Below are 14,385 nucleotides of genomic sequence, written 5' to 3' on the forward strand. Positions count from 1 at the left end.
TCCCGCACCCCTTCCAGCTGGACTACATGGTAACCTGTGCTGTGTGCACGCGAGCCGACGGCGGGGACATCCACATCCACAGGAAGAGGTCCCAGGTGAGCCCGCGGCGCCCAGGGGTGCCCCACCCGCTGCCCTGCCCTGAGGGGAGGCTGACCCCAGAATTTCCCTGCGGCCTGGGGGCCTGGGTCCAGCTCAGGAGCCCTGAAGCAGGTCCTCCCTCCCAACGGCTCCTTCCCCAGCGGCTCCTGGGGCCCTGGCGACCCATGCCTTACAGCACACCCCACCCCAGCGCGTGGCTCCGGGCCCGGGTGCAGGGCTCAGTGGGGGTTTCACTCAGCCCCTTCCAATCTTTTTCTTTCCAGCAAGTGTTCGCGTCCCCCAGTAAGCACCCCATGGACAGCAAAGGGGAGGAGTCCAAGATCAGCTACCCCAACATCTTCTTCATGATCGACAGCTTCGAGGAGGTGGGAGCTCTGTCTTGGTCTGGCTCCCCCCCAGCCACCCCCCAGGCCTCACATGCCTTCAGGAAGGAGGTGGGGGCAGGGCTGGGCTCCCGCTCTCCCTGCTGCTTCCTTGACTCAGGGCAAATGAGTTCACTGGGCTCCGAGCCTTAGTGTTCTCATCTGTAAAATGGGCGTCAGGGTTGAAAGATCAGAGAGCTCACGCGTGGGAGGAGGCATCATCAAGTCCTGCAGAGCGCTGCCCGGGCAGGAGGGACGGTTATTACCACCCTCGAACCCTAAATGAGGCCTCCCCACCTTGGGATCCTAGGATGTCTGCGATGGGTGGGGCTCCGGAAGTTACAAAACTGGGGCCTGGGGCAGCTCACTCAACTGGGAAACGCGGGGTGCTGGGAAGCCAGCTGCGCCCCCTGGCGACCCTGCCGGCTCCTGTCAAGCCACCCTCCTGTCGAGGTCTGGGCAGTGGAGCTGTTCCCCCCACCACCCACAGTGAGGGCAGGGGGTGGGGGGGCCCTGGAGCACTCACGAAGAATGGGGCGTGGGCTGCAAGTCGCTTCTCGATTTGGTTGGTGTCTTGAGCATTTCAGTTCAGGGGGCTGAGCGCCCTCTCCAGACTCACACAGCTTGTCCACAACAGAGCTGAGATTGAAGCCAGAGTCTGGACCTCAGAGCTCAGCCTGCACACAGCCCCCCGCCCTGCCCCATGGGCAGTGACTCTCGTGGGGGCAGGCTGTCCAGTCCCCTGCAGACGGTCACCCCCCCCAGGCAGGCAGTCTGTGAGGCTTCTCAACTGGTGCCCACATACACGCCCTGATGGCTGGGGCAGGGCTGGGGCGGGTGGGCTGTGCACCCATAGCTGGGGGTGGAGAAGACACTTGAAAGTGGCCAGACAGTCCCCGTGAACTGTTCTACTTCCTGGTGTCACTCCGGTGGACAGTGAGAGGGTGGCACATCCTCTTCCTGTTCCAGAGTCACTTATGACCTTAGCCCCTTGTAGACGCTGCCCCTGCCCACGGGTCGCCTGTCCCCCTTGCTGCGCGGGTCCCCGTGGAGTGGTGGCAGGCCTGGGGGCCTTGGGCAAAAGCCTTCACGTCTGTGGCTCAGCGTTCTCCCCTGTAAAGGGGGAGTTTCCAAGCAGCCCTCCCTGGGTCAAGGAGCCGGGCAGGGGGCTGGGAGCCGGGCTGTGCTGGGGGCCGGGGGCAGCCAACCGGTGCCATCCCTGCGTCTGCCTCGCGCCCCCCCCAGGTGTTCAGTGACATGACCGTTGGGGAAGGGGAGATGGTCTGCGTGGAGCTGGTGGCCAGTGACAAGACCAACACGTTCCAGGGAGTCATCTTTCAGGGCTCCATCCGCTACGAGGCGCTCAAGAAGGTGTATGACAACCGCGTGAGTGCAGGGTGGGCTGGGTCCAGGGGGCGATCACCCCGCAGCGCCCCTGCCCTCGCCCAGCTCTGCTGTGCCTGGCCCACCCCAGAGCTCCTGCAGCGCCCCCAATGCCCCTCCTAGGCGGCTGGGGCCTGGGTCACGTGGGGCTCTTCCCAGGGAAACCCTCCTGGGATTATTGGTCCCCGACAGATGGGACCGAAGGGAGAGGAGTCCAGGTGGATGGGTGCCCTCCTGCCGCTGGGCTCCGCCCCGGGTGTCCTCTCTCTGGACCCCGGGGCAGGGGACGAGGAGGTGGTCTCTGTCCCCAGACGGGGTGTGGTCGTTGGGGCGAAAGGGCGTCAGACAGGGATGCGAGGGTGCCGGCACTGCCCCGCCTTGTGGGCGAGCCCGGGTCAGCTGGGGCTGGGTCTCCCCAGAGCGGGGCTGGCGGCCCTCGGGGGCTTCTTGAGGGAGGGTCCCCCAGCTGCTGGAGCCCCCAGGGAGCAGGCACCCCGCCTGCCTGACTCCGTGCCCCCGCCTGCCCGCCCGCAGGTGAGCGTGGCGGCCCGCATGGCCCAGAAGATGTCGTTCGGCTTCTACAAGTACAGCAACATGGAGTTTGTACGCATGAAGGGGCCCCAGGGCAAGGGCCACGCTGAGATGGCCGTCAGCCGCGTGTCCACCGGCGACACGTCCCCCTGCGGGACCGAGGAGGACTCTAGCCCGGCTTCGCCCATGCATGAGCGGGTAAGGCTGCGCAGCTCAGGGAGGGCCTCTGCCCTTCCCTGAGGCCTGCCTCCCACCACCTCCCTGGTCCTTCCCGCCCCCCAGCCCCCCGAGAGGTAGGTGTCATGGTCCCCACCCCTCTGGGGAGGAGGCCGAGGTTCAGAGAGGGCAGGTGACTGGCCCGGGGTCACACAGAAGGTTAGTACCTGGGCCCCGAGCTGCCACGGTGGCAGGGCTCAGCCAGCGGGGTCCCAGCACCCGCCCTGGTGGACCTGCTGGGTGGGGGCGGGCACCCAAGCGGCCTTTCCAGGGGCGAGATGGGGACGATGACGGATGAGCTCCAGGAGGGTTGGCCAGAGCCTCGAGACCCTGGGGCCCCCCAGCTGGTCTCTGCCGGGGCCGCTTGCCAACCAGACGCTGGGCCCCGGAACTGCTGGCGACTGCCGCAGCCATGGACGGGTCCGAGCCTTCCTGTCTGCAGAGCTGGGCAGCTCCAGGCCTGCGGGAGTTCCTTGCTCTGCTCCCTGCCATGTGGCTCATGCAACAGCACTGAGCCTCTGAGCCCTTTCTAGGCTGCTGTCCTTCCCCGGGGGCCGGGAAGCTGACCTCAGTGGCAGCCTTATTCCCAGAGCCTCTGGGGTGGTGGGCGGGGGGCAAGCCCAGGGCTCAGGCAGGAGAAAATACCCAGCCCATCGGCCACGTTGCCCGTGTTGGGGGCTCCAGAGGAAACCGGGGGTCTTGAAGGAGGAGTGCGTCCCCCCCGGGCGTCTCCAGGAGGGGCTGCAGGGTGGGCTGCAGTCCGGGCACTGCTGCTGCATGAGCTGGGACAGTCTCTCCTCTCTGAGCCTCAGTTTGCTCACCCGGAAATGGGGTGAACACACACCCGCCTCCCGCGGTGTTGGGGACTCAGGAGCCAGGGCATCAGGGGCCCCTCTGGGGGTGGGGCCGGCTGGGGCATCTGCCTGGAGAAATGGCCCCCGAGCGTGTCAGTCCAAGTCCCCGCTGGCGCGCCCGAGGTCAGGGAGCTGTGCGCACCCTGCCTTTCACTCTAAGCTCACCGTCACGCGTCCTCCCGGCAGTCAGGGGGCACTTTTCTTTCTCTTGTTGTGTCTTTTTTTGTTCGCTTTGAGTTTCCTGCAGTGAATGTGTTTTGTAAGCAGAGCAGAAACGACAAACGCTCTCTTTCTGTGATGATGGGTGAGAATTCTGAGCAGAGGCGTCTGTTGTCTTGGGAACAGAGATGGTTTGTCTCTGCGATAAGGACCCTTATCCCCCTCGGTTCTCAGGTGCCCACTGAGGCTAACAAATGTGTGCGTGACAGCCCTCGTGAAGATGTGGCCTGGGCTCAGGCCGGATAAGCCTGGGTGCCAGTTCTGGCCGCGTGTTTGCCCAGTGACCACAGAGAGGTTACTGGACCAGTCCGGGCCTTCATCTTCCCATCTGTCAAATGGGGGTGCTGGTCTTTCTCTCCCAGGGTGGCCGTGGCGGGGAAGGAGACAGTGCCTGGGAAAGCCCCTGGCCCCCAGCAGCAGGGGGGCCTAGGGTCAAGGGGCGGGGCCTGCCAGGGTCGTCCCAGCGCTGCTCGGGCGCCCCGCCTCTGTGCTCCCTGCCTTCCTTTCCCAGAGGGGTCGTTTGTAACCAGCGCATGACAAATGCAGACTCTGTGTGTTGTGGTTTCTGGTGTTTGCTTTTCTATCTTCTAAAAACCTTCCCTGGCTTGTGGGAGGACCGTCTGGAGCCCAGCGGCCGCCGGGACTCTGGTGGACGTCGGAGCCATGACGAGGAGGCTGACGGGGCTCCCGAAGTTTCAGTCCCAGCTCACCTTGTTCCTCAGATTCTTGTTTGCATGGGGAGGAGGGAGGAGATGGGCCACGTTCCCTCTGCCTGGAACGCCCTTCCCCCCCTTCTTCACCTAGCGAACTCCTACTCGTCCTTCAAGACCCAGCTCAAGCGGCGTCTCCTCCGGGAAGCCTTTCGTGATTTCCCAGGCTTTTGATTCCTTTTGCCTGTGTGCTCGCCTGTATCCTGTGCTTCCTTTTTTTTTTTCTGTCTTTAACAACCAACATTCAGTCTGTGGTTGTCAACTTTTGGGTCTCTCACCACCCCCGGCAGACTGTGAGCTCCTTGAGGGCAGGGACCCGGTCATGTGCTCCCCTGAGTGGGTGTGGAGAATGGTTGGTGATGGGCAGTGTGGTTAGAAGAGAGGAGAGCAGGAGATGGAGGGGTGAACTGTTTGACCACTGCATTTCTGTGGAAGGACGCTGGGGGAGAGAGGGGACAGGAGATAAAAGCCAGGAGAAGAAATTAGAGGGAAGAGCAGGGCCTTAGGGGCAGCAGACCTGGGGTGCAGCCCAGCGTGGCCGCCGTCTGCTGGGTGACCTTGGCCCCGCCAGGGTGGCTGTCCCGCCTCAGCCGGTTCTCACGTCAGGGGTGGTTGGGAAGGTTCCGCGGATTTGGTGCCTGGAGGGTGCTCGTCCCGCGTGAGCAGCCAGGCTTGCTCTGTGCTCCGATGACCCCTGGCGGGCGGTTGAGGCCCCAGGCGGGCGGCTGGGTTCTTCCCGGGCAGAGCTGGGGGCCAGCGCCCACCGAGCCCCAGGCTGGCTACGCTCTGCAGGCGGGAGACGGGTGGGCGCCAGGGCCCCCCCAGGTCGGCGGGCTGCCCTGGTGACATGCTCCTTGTTCCCAGGTAACCTCCTTCAGCACACCCCCAACCCCTGAGCGGAACAACCGGCCCGCCTTCTTCTCCCCATCCCTCAAGAGGAAGGGGCCCCGGAACCGGATCACGGAGATGAAGAAGTCTCACTCGGCCAACGACAGCGAGGAGTTTTTCCGGGAGGACGACGGGGGAGGTGACCTGCTGCTCCCCCGCCCCCCGGCCTGCGGGGCCTCCTCACTCCCTTCTGCACATTCAGAGAGCCAGGGGGCCATGTGCCAGCCCATCCTGGGCGGGGGTGGAGCTGTGGACAGACAGCAGACAGCCACCGAAGGGAGCCCCCAGCCCCGGCTCAGTGTGGCCGGCAGCTGGCACCTGATTTCAGGGGCTCCGAGGGGAGGGCTCTGGCGCGCGTGCCGTTCCCTCCCTCTGCGAGGTGCCCTGTGGCCCTGCCGCCTTCAGCAGGGTGTCCCTCGGGGCTCACCTGCCCTCCTCCCTGAGCCTGGGCCGTCTGTCCGGCGGCCTCCTGGTCGTCTCTGCCCGGGTGTCTCCGCGGTCCTCAATCACACCTACTCGGTCCTCAGGCCTCCCTGCTCCCCTCTCCGCCCTGCGGCGCCCTGCCGTGGGAGCAGTACCGCGGGAGGGCAGGGCCGTGTTTATCAGAGGGGCGGCAGGAGGCTGTTGGAGGAGCTTAGAGGCTCCTGATCGGCAGGACCGAGGCAGAGGGCCTGCTGGACGAGACCCTGGCCGGGGCTGCAGACCCCAGCCCAGGCCTTGACCTGCTCTCGAGTGGGCTTGGGCAGTGCCGCCCTCCTGGGTTCCTTCCAGACCAGCGGGAAAGTGTCCACAGTGCCCACCTGCCTCCCCGGGTGGCCCACCGGCCGGGTGATGGTGCCGGGTCGTCCCAGCTGTACCCCCATACCCCTCCGGGGAGAGGACCAGAGCGGGGCAGCCGTGGGGCCCGGCACAGCAACAGGCCCGGGCCTACAGGGGAGGCGCTCCAGGACCGGGGCGGGGGTGTCAGGCTAGAAGGCAGAGGGGGCTGGAGGGCAGTCAGGAGGAGGTCCGGTCAGGTCGGAGGTCGAGCTGGGCCGGGGAGGGGTCACCTGGGTGGGAGGTGTGCTCCGCTCCGCAGCCCGGGCCTGACACGCCGTCTCCGCTGCAGCTGACCTGCACAACGCCACCAACCTGCGATCTCGCTCCCTGTCGGGCACGGGGCGCTCCCTGGTCGGGTCCTGGCTGAAGCTGAACAGAGCAGACGGGAACTTCCTTCTCTATGCACACCTAACCTACGTCACTTTGCCGCTGCATCGGATTTTAACAGGTAACTCTGACTTTGGGGTGGGACCTCTGGGGGAACCACGACCCCTAAAAAGTACTCCTGTGGGCAGTACTGGGGCACCACGCCGTCCCCCTGGAGGGGCTTAAGACCCTCAGCACGTGCGTGCTACTCGAGGGGTAGGCGGCCCCACGGGGGCCGTGGCTCCAGAGTCAGGCTGCCTGTGTGAGCCCTGCGCCCCGAGCCCTTGCCCCGTGGTGCAGCCGTTCCAGGCGCGCTCATTGCCCCGTTCCTGTCCGGAAGGAGGGTGAGCCCAGCCCCGCAGGTCCCCAAGGGCTGGAAGAGCGCCTTGAGGGCTTCCCTCACAGATGGAGCACTGGGAAGGTCCCCATGCTCCCTCTGCGAGCACAAGGAGGGTCACCCTTCCCTGTCTCCTCCACGCCCCCTCCTGCCACCCTAGACATCCTGGAAGTTCGGCAGAAGCCCATCCTGATGACCTAGCCGTGTGCGGAGCCTGCGCGGAGCCCCCCAGCCCTGCCCAGTCCTGGGAGTGCTGCCAAGTGCCTACCTGCCCACCGCCACTGGGGTCTTCCAGGACCACCCAGCGCTGGAGCCGGAGCCAGGCGGGGCCGCTCGACTCCTGGGGCCAGGGCCGACTCCACGAACACCAGCCCAAACTGAAGTGCCTCTTCCTCGTCCCTGCTGGCCCTGCTCCGGCCCCTGCGCCCGCCCACCCACCACCCTCAGCCTGTCTTTGGGGGAATCCTCTGCACCCCGAGGAGCAGACCTGCCAGTAGGCCGCAAGAGAGCAAGGGAGTGGCCAACGGCCAGCCCGCTGACCCGACACTCACCTCCCAGCAGACAGCAGGGAGACCACCTGGCTGGCGCCGCGCCACGTGTCCAGCGCTCACGGAAAACCGGTTTAAGATGTGTTGATGCTGATCCGATGAGTTAGTCCCGATCGTCTGTCCCCCGGCTTCCCCACAGTCGTCTTTAGATGGGTTTCCACAGGGAGCACGCCGTCTGCTGGCTGTACCCTGGGCTGGGAATACCTCACCCCGCGCCCAGCTCCAGACCGGCCCTCGTCCCGCCAGAATGGCCTTTGCTTCCAGCCAAAGAGCATCAGCCACATACACGCACCTCCAACCTGGAGACGACCTGTCTGCACCTCGGCGGACGTGACCTGCAGTACTGGGGTCCTGAGGGCAGGAGGGAGGGGTCGTACCCAAACAGGAGAAGGGTGGGGTCCTGCTGGAAGGGCGGACGGTGCGCTGTGGGGTCGACGTCCTCCCAGGAAGTTCCAGGCCGAGCCTCCATCCTCCGCGGCCAGGGCAGGGGCTGGAGCGTCTAGTCTTCCCTGCTTTCCTGGAGCTCATTTTCTTTGACTGGGTGTGCGGGTCCCACCTCTTAGGCCAATCAGTGAGGCAAAGAGGCATTGGCTTCCCCATGGCCCGGGGCTGGTCAGGCCTCCTTCCAGCTTGGATGGAAGGTTTCTGTGTGTGGGGACACACCGTGCTCCTCTCAGAACCGCGAGCCTCCCCGGGAGCAGAAACGTCGCTCCTGCCGCTTCCCGTGGGATAAGCTGTCAGCTGGGTCTCTGCTGCTCTGTGCGCACCCTCAGGGGTATCTGAAGGGTCTCTGGTGTGCGGGTAGCGACCCCCCCTGGGGGAGGAGAGGGGGAAGGAGGAGGGACTCGTGTTCCCGTCCGTTTCTGTCCTTCGTGCTCCAAGGGTTTGCTTCGAGCTCCGGGAAATGGGGACTCCTTTGGGGCTTCTCCAGATTTTGTATGCTGTTATTAAAAGCGAGCTACTGCATTTCATTCTGCCTCAGTTTGCCCACCTGTGAATGGGGCTGATACCACCTACCTCACTGAAGTCTCCAGGGTTCCAGCGCACGACCAGGTCAGGGTGAGATGGCCAGTCATTCCGCATAGCTCAGCTCAGGTGTCGGGTCATAGGAATGCTTTCCTCCCCCTCCCTGCCCACCCCAACCCTGCCACCCGGGCCAAGAAGGCGAGTGGTGGGATCGGGGCGAACGTTCTCGCCTTCTCTGACAGCGCCCGGCTCACCCACGTTCGGCCGCATCTCAGCTCCTCACATGATTTGACCGTCTGACGTCCCAAAGCTGCGTCTTCCAGCCCCAGAGCGCTGGAGCAGAGCTTCATGGACCTGGGAGCCCGGCCCAGGGTCCTGAGACGGGGGTTGAGTGCTCCCTGGGCTCCTTTCCTTCCTGGTTTTCTGGGGTCTGAAGGCTCTGGGCCCCGACCTCGGGAGAAATGCAGTCCTGACTCGTCTCCCGGCGGCGAGGTCGTTCAGCACACGGGGAAGTGCAGGGCCTTCCCCGTCGTCAGCGGTGAGGAGCCGGAGGAGGGAATAGGCTCCCCTGTTAAGAGCCTCGTAGGGTAACTGAGGGCCAACTGCAGGAAGGTTGTATGCGTGCTTTGCAGATCTTAGAAATGAGGGCCTGGGGTTAGCGATCACAGCTCACTCGTAAAGCGCGTGAACAGACGCACAACATGGTTTGGCTGTTTCGTATCCAGCGTTGAGGAGTCCCTGGCGTATACAGGCGCTGCGCTAGACATTTAGGTACCGTCATCACCCCTGTCTTAGAGACGAGGAGGCCGCCACAGAGAGGTTAGGTGAACTGCCCGAGACTGAACAGTGAGCGGGGCGACAGGAGCACAGCCCAGGCGTCCGGCCCCCATGGACACTGAGCCGCGACCCCCTGCCGCCCCAGGATGGACACAGGAGCCGAGCTTGCTCAGTCTTAAACGCTCCCCGGGGCACTTCTGACACTCGATTTAAACAAGCATAGAGGCGTTTGGTCACTAGGCAGGAAGCCCTTATTCTGAGTTTTGCGTTTTTCAGTCCCAAATGACTTCAGTAACAGAGTCACAGAGAGGCACGTGACAGCAGGAACCAGGCCTCCAGCGTCCCGGGGCGTCTCAGTGTTGCCATACCTCACTTCCTGTATGGCCATCTTTCATTTTGCAGGAACATGCCTGACTTCTGTAACATGGAGGTGGCCAGAGCTGTGGACATGTCTTAAGTGGGAACTGGATTCAAGTCCGGGGTTCCTTTGAAGAAACCTGTAACCTTTAAGCTTTTTAAGGACATTAGTGAGGCCGTTCCCTGCTTTACAGTGAAACGTCTCTGTCCTGCAGCCAGGCCAGGCCTGCTGTCTGTTCGCATCTCCCAGCGCCTGAGGGTTCAGGCAGCATTTAGCCTCCATTCAGTGTCTGATAGAAGGAATGTTCAGTTGTCTGTGAAAACAACTGAGCCTTGTTACTTCAAAAGAATATTGTTTAAAACAAATATCATTTGAAACATTCGGTAACAGAGAAGTTGTCAAAGACAAAGTATTCTATAGCCAGTCAGCTTGGAGATAGCGTGGGTTTTCTGGTGAGTCAGAGCCTTGCTAACATTTGGGCTTTTCAAGGACTGTGAGCAAAGCATCAGAAATCAACCAGGTGTCTACCAAAGATGCTAATAACAGGAAGGCATGTTCCTGATGTGATTTTTTTTTTCAAAGAATCTAGCTAGAATCAAACCAGGATTTCTTTTTGCTATTTTAATCACATAAACTAGTCAGTAAACATTTTCGAAGAATGATGTGAAAACATCATCTTTTTTCTGTTAAAAGACATTCCAGAGAAAGTCCCTATGCAGTTACTATTGTCTAATGACCGACATTTGAAAAACATATTTGACATTATCATAATACAGGCATTTTAAATTGCTGGCCAAATTTTTAAGATTTACAGATAAAACTGTCAACTTACACCGTGGTAATAGGTTCCACTCTGATAATTCTGTTCAGTTTTCCAGTGTAGCTAGAATTTAGTTTCAAAAGCCAAGTGTCTTTTGACAGTTCATGGATTATTCCTGTTCAGGCCTTTTCTTTCCTGAGTATCAGAAAGCAGAGCTGTTTCTCTTTGAAAGGTATCCGCCCTAGTGGGACAGACTCCAGCAGGGATGCGATGCAGGCCCAGGTCGGGCCCCAGAGCCGGGATGAAGCAGCGTCTGGCGGCATCAGCCGTCCTTTGGACAGGGCTCCTCTCTGGCCAGAGTCCCGCCCCATCCTCCCAGGAGCTGGGTGCTGGGGGCACCGTGGCTTCTTTCCCTTGTCCCTGCTCACGGACTGACTGGGCACTGACATGCCATGGATGAAAAGGAGCCCTGCAGCCCTTCCTTCGTCTGAGCCCCAGGGCAGCACACGGAAGCCAAATCAGTTGAACACCGAGTGGCCTGGGGTTGGGTTCAGAGTCCACAGCGGGTAGAGCCTCGGGAGCAGAGGCAGCCGGCCTCGTGGAGGTGTTTGTTTACAGTTCTCTACCCTACCCGAGGCGGGCGGGCATCTTTGCGGCTGCAGCTCCAGACCCTAGCTCAGCAGATCAAAGCCCACAGCGATGCTCCAGCTCCGCTGAGGGTATCCAGTCCCTCGTTTCCCCACTTCTTGAAGGTTGGGCGATTTAGGTGTAAATAGTAATCTTTCATGGTCTCCAAACGGACTCTACGTGTGACGATATGTAAACCTGAAAAGAAAACCTGTGGAGGTTTTTCACGACTTTGAGGCTCAATTAAAATGATTTCTACAAAGTATATTTTAGCAGAAACACCACGACGGCGTACTTTGACTGTATTAGGATCTGTTGGTGGTGTTTCCGTAAGCACTGTCAACGGCTTCAGGATTAACCGTCTTCCACATACAATAGGAATAATTTCTAAGCAGTAATTGTGGTTGGCTGTTAGCCGTGCTTTATGACTCTGCATTTCTTTTGAAAGTTGATTTGCATGTTGGGTATTATTTATTTCTTCTCTATTGAATCTGTACCACTATTTTTTTCTCTAACGGGTGTTTCGGATTAAATATGGATACTACTTCAACGTGTTAACTTGCTGATTGAATCTTAATTTTTCCCCCAGAGATATCTTAACCTTTGGAGCCTTCATACAAGTTACTCTATTGAATGACAGAAGGCACGCCCCGGCTTTGGCGGGCCTGGGAGTTAGCAGGGAGGTCTGGAGGCCAGCAGCCGGAATGTGCTCAGATGCTGTATTTGCAGAATGAAATCACAGATACGCTTTAGGTTCGGCTTTCGGCCCCTATAAAGCAGTATATACCCTTTGAGCTATACTATAAAATTTCCCAAGCTTCTGCTAAAGAACCTCTTAAAAGGCCCTCAGAGAAGTGGGAGAAAGACTAGAATAAAAGTCAGGAGTCCCAGGTTCAAGTGCCGGCAGGCTCCCAACAAGCCACGGGTCTTCTGGAAGGTGGTCTTTGGACTGTGGCCCTGTTGCCGCCTAGCACTGTAGCTGTCAGGTCGACACTGAGAATGGTCACAGCGCCCGCAGGCCAACTCCGCCCGCGCCACCCCCCGCGGGTTCTGTGGAAGGAAGCTGCTCAGGCAGCGGGCTCTTTGTTTCCTTGGTTAGGTGATCTCTGATGTCATGAGGTGATGGGCAAAAGGCCTAAGACACCACAGAAAGTTACAACAAAAGGTGGGGTGTTGGGGGGGGAGTTGGGAGGAACACATACAATCAGGAAATAGGGTCATCACTTCAAATGACATCTCGTAGAAAGTCACTGCATTAGAAACACAAGCCAGGAGCCTCAGAACTGGCGTCAGCAAGGGCAGCCTGTACCTAGGAAGATGTACAGACAGTGCTTAGAGAGGAGGCAGCTCAGTAGGTCAGAGAGGACTTCCTTTTCACCCAGTCAACCCCCTTTCTTGCTGACTTTCTTGAAAGTCTCTACCCCGGAAGCTACCTGCCGTAGCTGCGCCCCTACCAACGGCCTGCTCTCAAAGGCTGCCTGTGTCCATTCTCTCACTCTGACAGAGATGCACTTGAGGAACCACTGTCATGCCCTAGCTTAGAAAAAAAAAGTTGACTGGAAGGGAAAACCTTGGGGAACTTTCTACCGGGAGGAGGGGTAAACGTGTAATAATCCATGCAGTACCACGGCCCATTGTATATACACCTGTTGAGTGTGTAAACGCCCTGTACTCTGCGCTCGATTGTTAAAAGGACAGCACAGTTGGAAGACTTGTATGAGGAAGGAAAATATTTGTTTTGTTTTGGGCATGATCAGACAAAAGATGTCTTTTCCTTTGCTTACAGCTTTATTCAGTTCTCTCCTGACTTGGCCTCCACGTAAGCCAAAAGGCTTAACAAGACACTTTTTTCCTGTTTGTGGGTTAAGGAACCTGACTTTAATAAAACAATGAGACCGCTCCATTTGAAACATCATGGTTTTTAGTAAACTAGTGATTATATATTTTTAAAATTAATTTTTATTGGAGTATACTTGCTTTACAATGTTATATTACAATGTTATTGCTGTAAAGAGAATCAGTTAACACATGTACACATTTCCACTCTATAGATTTTCTTTCCCATTTAGGTCACCACCCATCATTGTAGGGTTCCCTATGCTAAACAGTAGGTTCTCTTAGTTACCAATTTTATATGTTGATTATATTTTCAATAAACCACTTTGTTAAAGAGATTTTAGACAGTTTCAGAAATCAGTGAAGCTTGGTCCTTTAATGGGCACACACATACCTTCAAGACACACTGCAGGGAGCCCCGTGTGGCTGTTCCGCCAACAAGCTCCATCTTGGGGTTTTCTGAACTGTGAAGGACCGCCACCTACCTTCCCAGGCGTGGTGAAGCAGGACTGAGACGTGTACAAAGGCTGGTGTAGTTCCAGGAAATTATGATGATCATTGTGCCAAAGGGGCATTTTATAGGTTATCTTGAAACAAGAGTCATAAGGGAAAACAGATGTAGCCCACTGGTCCTCAAATTTGACGTGAGTCCAAAACAGCGGTTAAAATCCAGATGGCTGGTGATAAAATATTCTGGAATTACTGCTAACAGTGGTCATGGGTGTGCAGCTCAGTGCACAGACTAGAAACAGCTGGGCTGTACACGTTAAAAAGGAGAATTCTATAGTACGTGAGCGACGTCTGCCTCTGCTTCGGCAGGCGCAGGGTGGGCCCCGAGTGTGATTCTGTCGGGCCCTGGGTGTTGCTCGCTGCTCTTGGGACCAGCCTGCAGAACCACTGCTCCAGCCCAGCCGTCCGGCTGAGCGCCTCAAGCAGGGCCCGCGCGGCTGCAGCGCTCTCCCTCTAGGCAGCACCTGCACACTCGGCGTCTTCAGTAGTCTCCACGAGACGGTGCCAGCTCAGGAAAAATATTTTGATGGATAACTTAGTCTCTGTAATAGTTTTCTTTACCAGACACCTCTTATAAATAAGCTAAGTGAGTAACTCAGGAACGTTTTAAAAATATGAACCTTACTCTAAATTACAGTTTACTGTGTTAATGCCTTAGCAGTGATTTCCTAAATCACTGAAAACAAGGTTACACAGACGCAAAATACATTTTTATCCTCGATCATTTTGATCCTTAAGTTTCACAATGTCCTCCTGGACACAGAGTCCCAACTCTACTTACTTGCTGGAAGAAACCTCGCCTGCCCAAACCCGTTTCTTTGGAAAGTGCACCCAGGAGCCCATGTCTGGAAGGTTTGCTGCAAGCATTAAACAAGAGAACATATGAAAAGCTGCTGGCACAATGCTTCTCACAATAGCCAATGAAAGGTCCGCTATTCCCAGTCTATAACCGTTATTCCCAGTTATAACCAGTCCGTTATTCCCTGTAAAACAAGGACCCACCAGAAAGTCCTGAATGGCCTGGAGTGGGTCTCATCCGGCACAAGGGCCCAAGGCACCTAGGGATCCCGTTACTGGGGGTCTGGGTCTCTCACCTCCCAGCCGACCCTCCTGCTGCCAGGGCTTCCGGGCACACTTGCACACGGCTCCTCCCCCTCCGGCGGGCTTGACTTGCACCAACACCAGGTGCAGCAGAGGAACATAAAGTGTCAGACACTGA

General features: G+C 58.5%; 1 protein-coding gene across 1 annotated transcript in view; it reads left to right on the forward strand.

The window, feature by feature from the left end:
* The window catches only part of KIAA0930 (KIAA0930 ortholog), a 42,211-nt gene extending 30,841 nt beyond the window's left edge, over positions 1-11,370 (forward strand). The window contains exons 4-10 of the mRNA XM_070371456.1: positions 18-95; positions 363-464; positions 1,707-1,847; positions 2,379-2,573; positions 5,239-5,401; positions 6,371-6,529; positions 6,945-11,370. Of these exons, the coding sequence (XP_070227557.1) occupies positions 18-95; positions 363-464; positions 1,707-1,847; positions 2,379-2,573; positions 5,239-5,401; positions 6,371-6,529; positions 6,945-6,985 (879 nt within the window). The 3' untranslated portion in view covers positions 6,986-11,370. The remainder of the gene's footprint in view (positions 1-17; positions 96-362; positions 465-1,706; positions 1,848-2,378; positions 2,574-5,238; positions 5,402-6,370; positions 6,530-6,944) is intronic.
* Positions 11,371-14,385: the final 3,015 nt, after the last annotated feature.

Source organism: Bos mutus, chromosome 5, assembly GCF_027580195.1.
Source record: "Bos mutus isolate GX-2022 chromosome 5, NWIPB_WYAK_1.1, whole genome shotgun sequence".
In the NCBI taxonomy this organism is placed as follows: Eukaryota; Metazoa; Chordata; class Mammalia; order Artiodactyla; family Bovidae; genus Bos; species Bos mutus.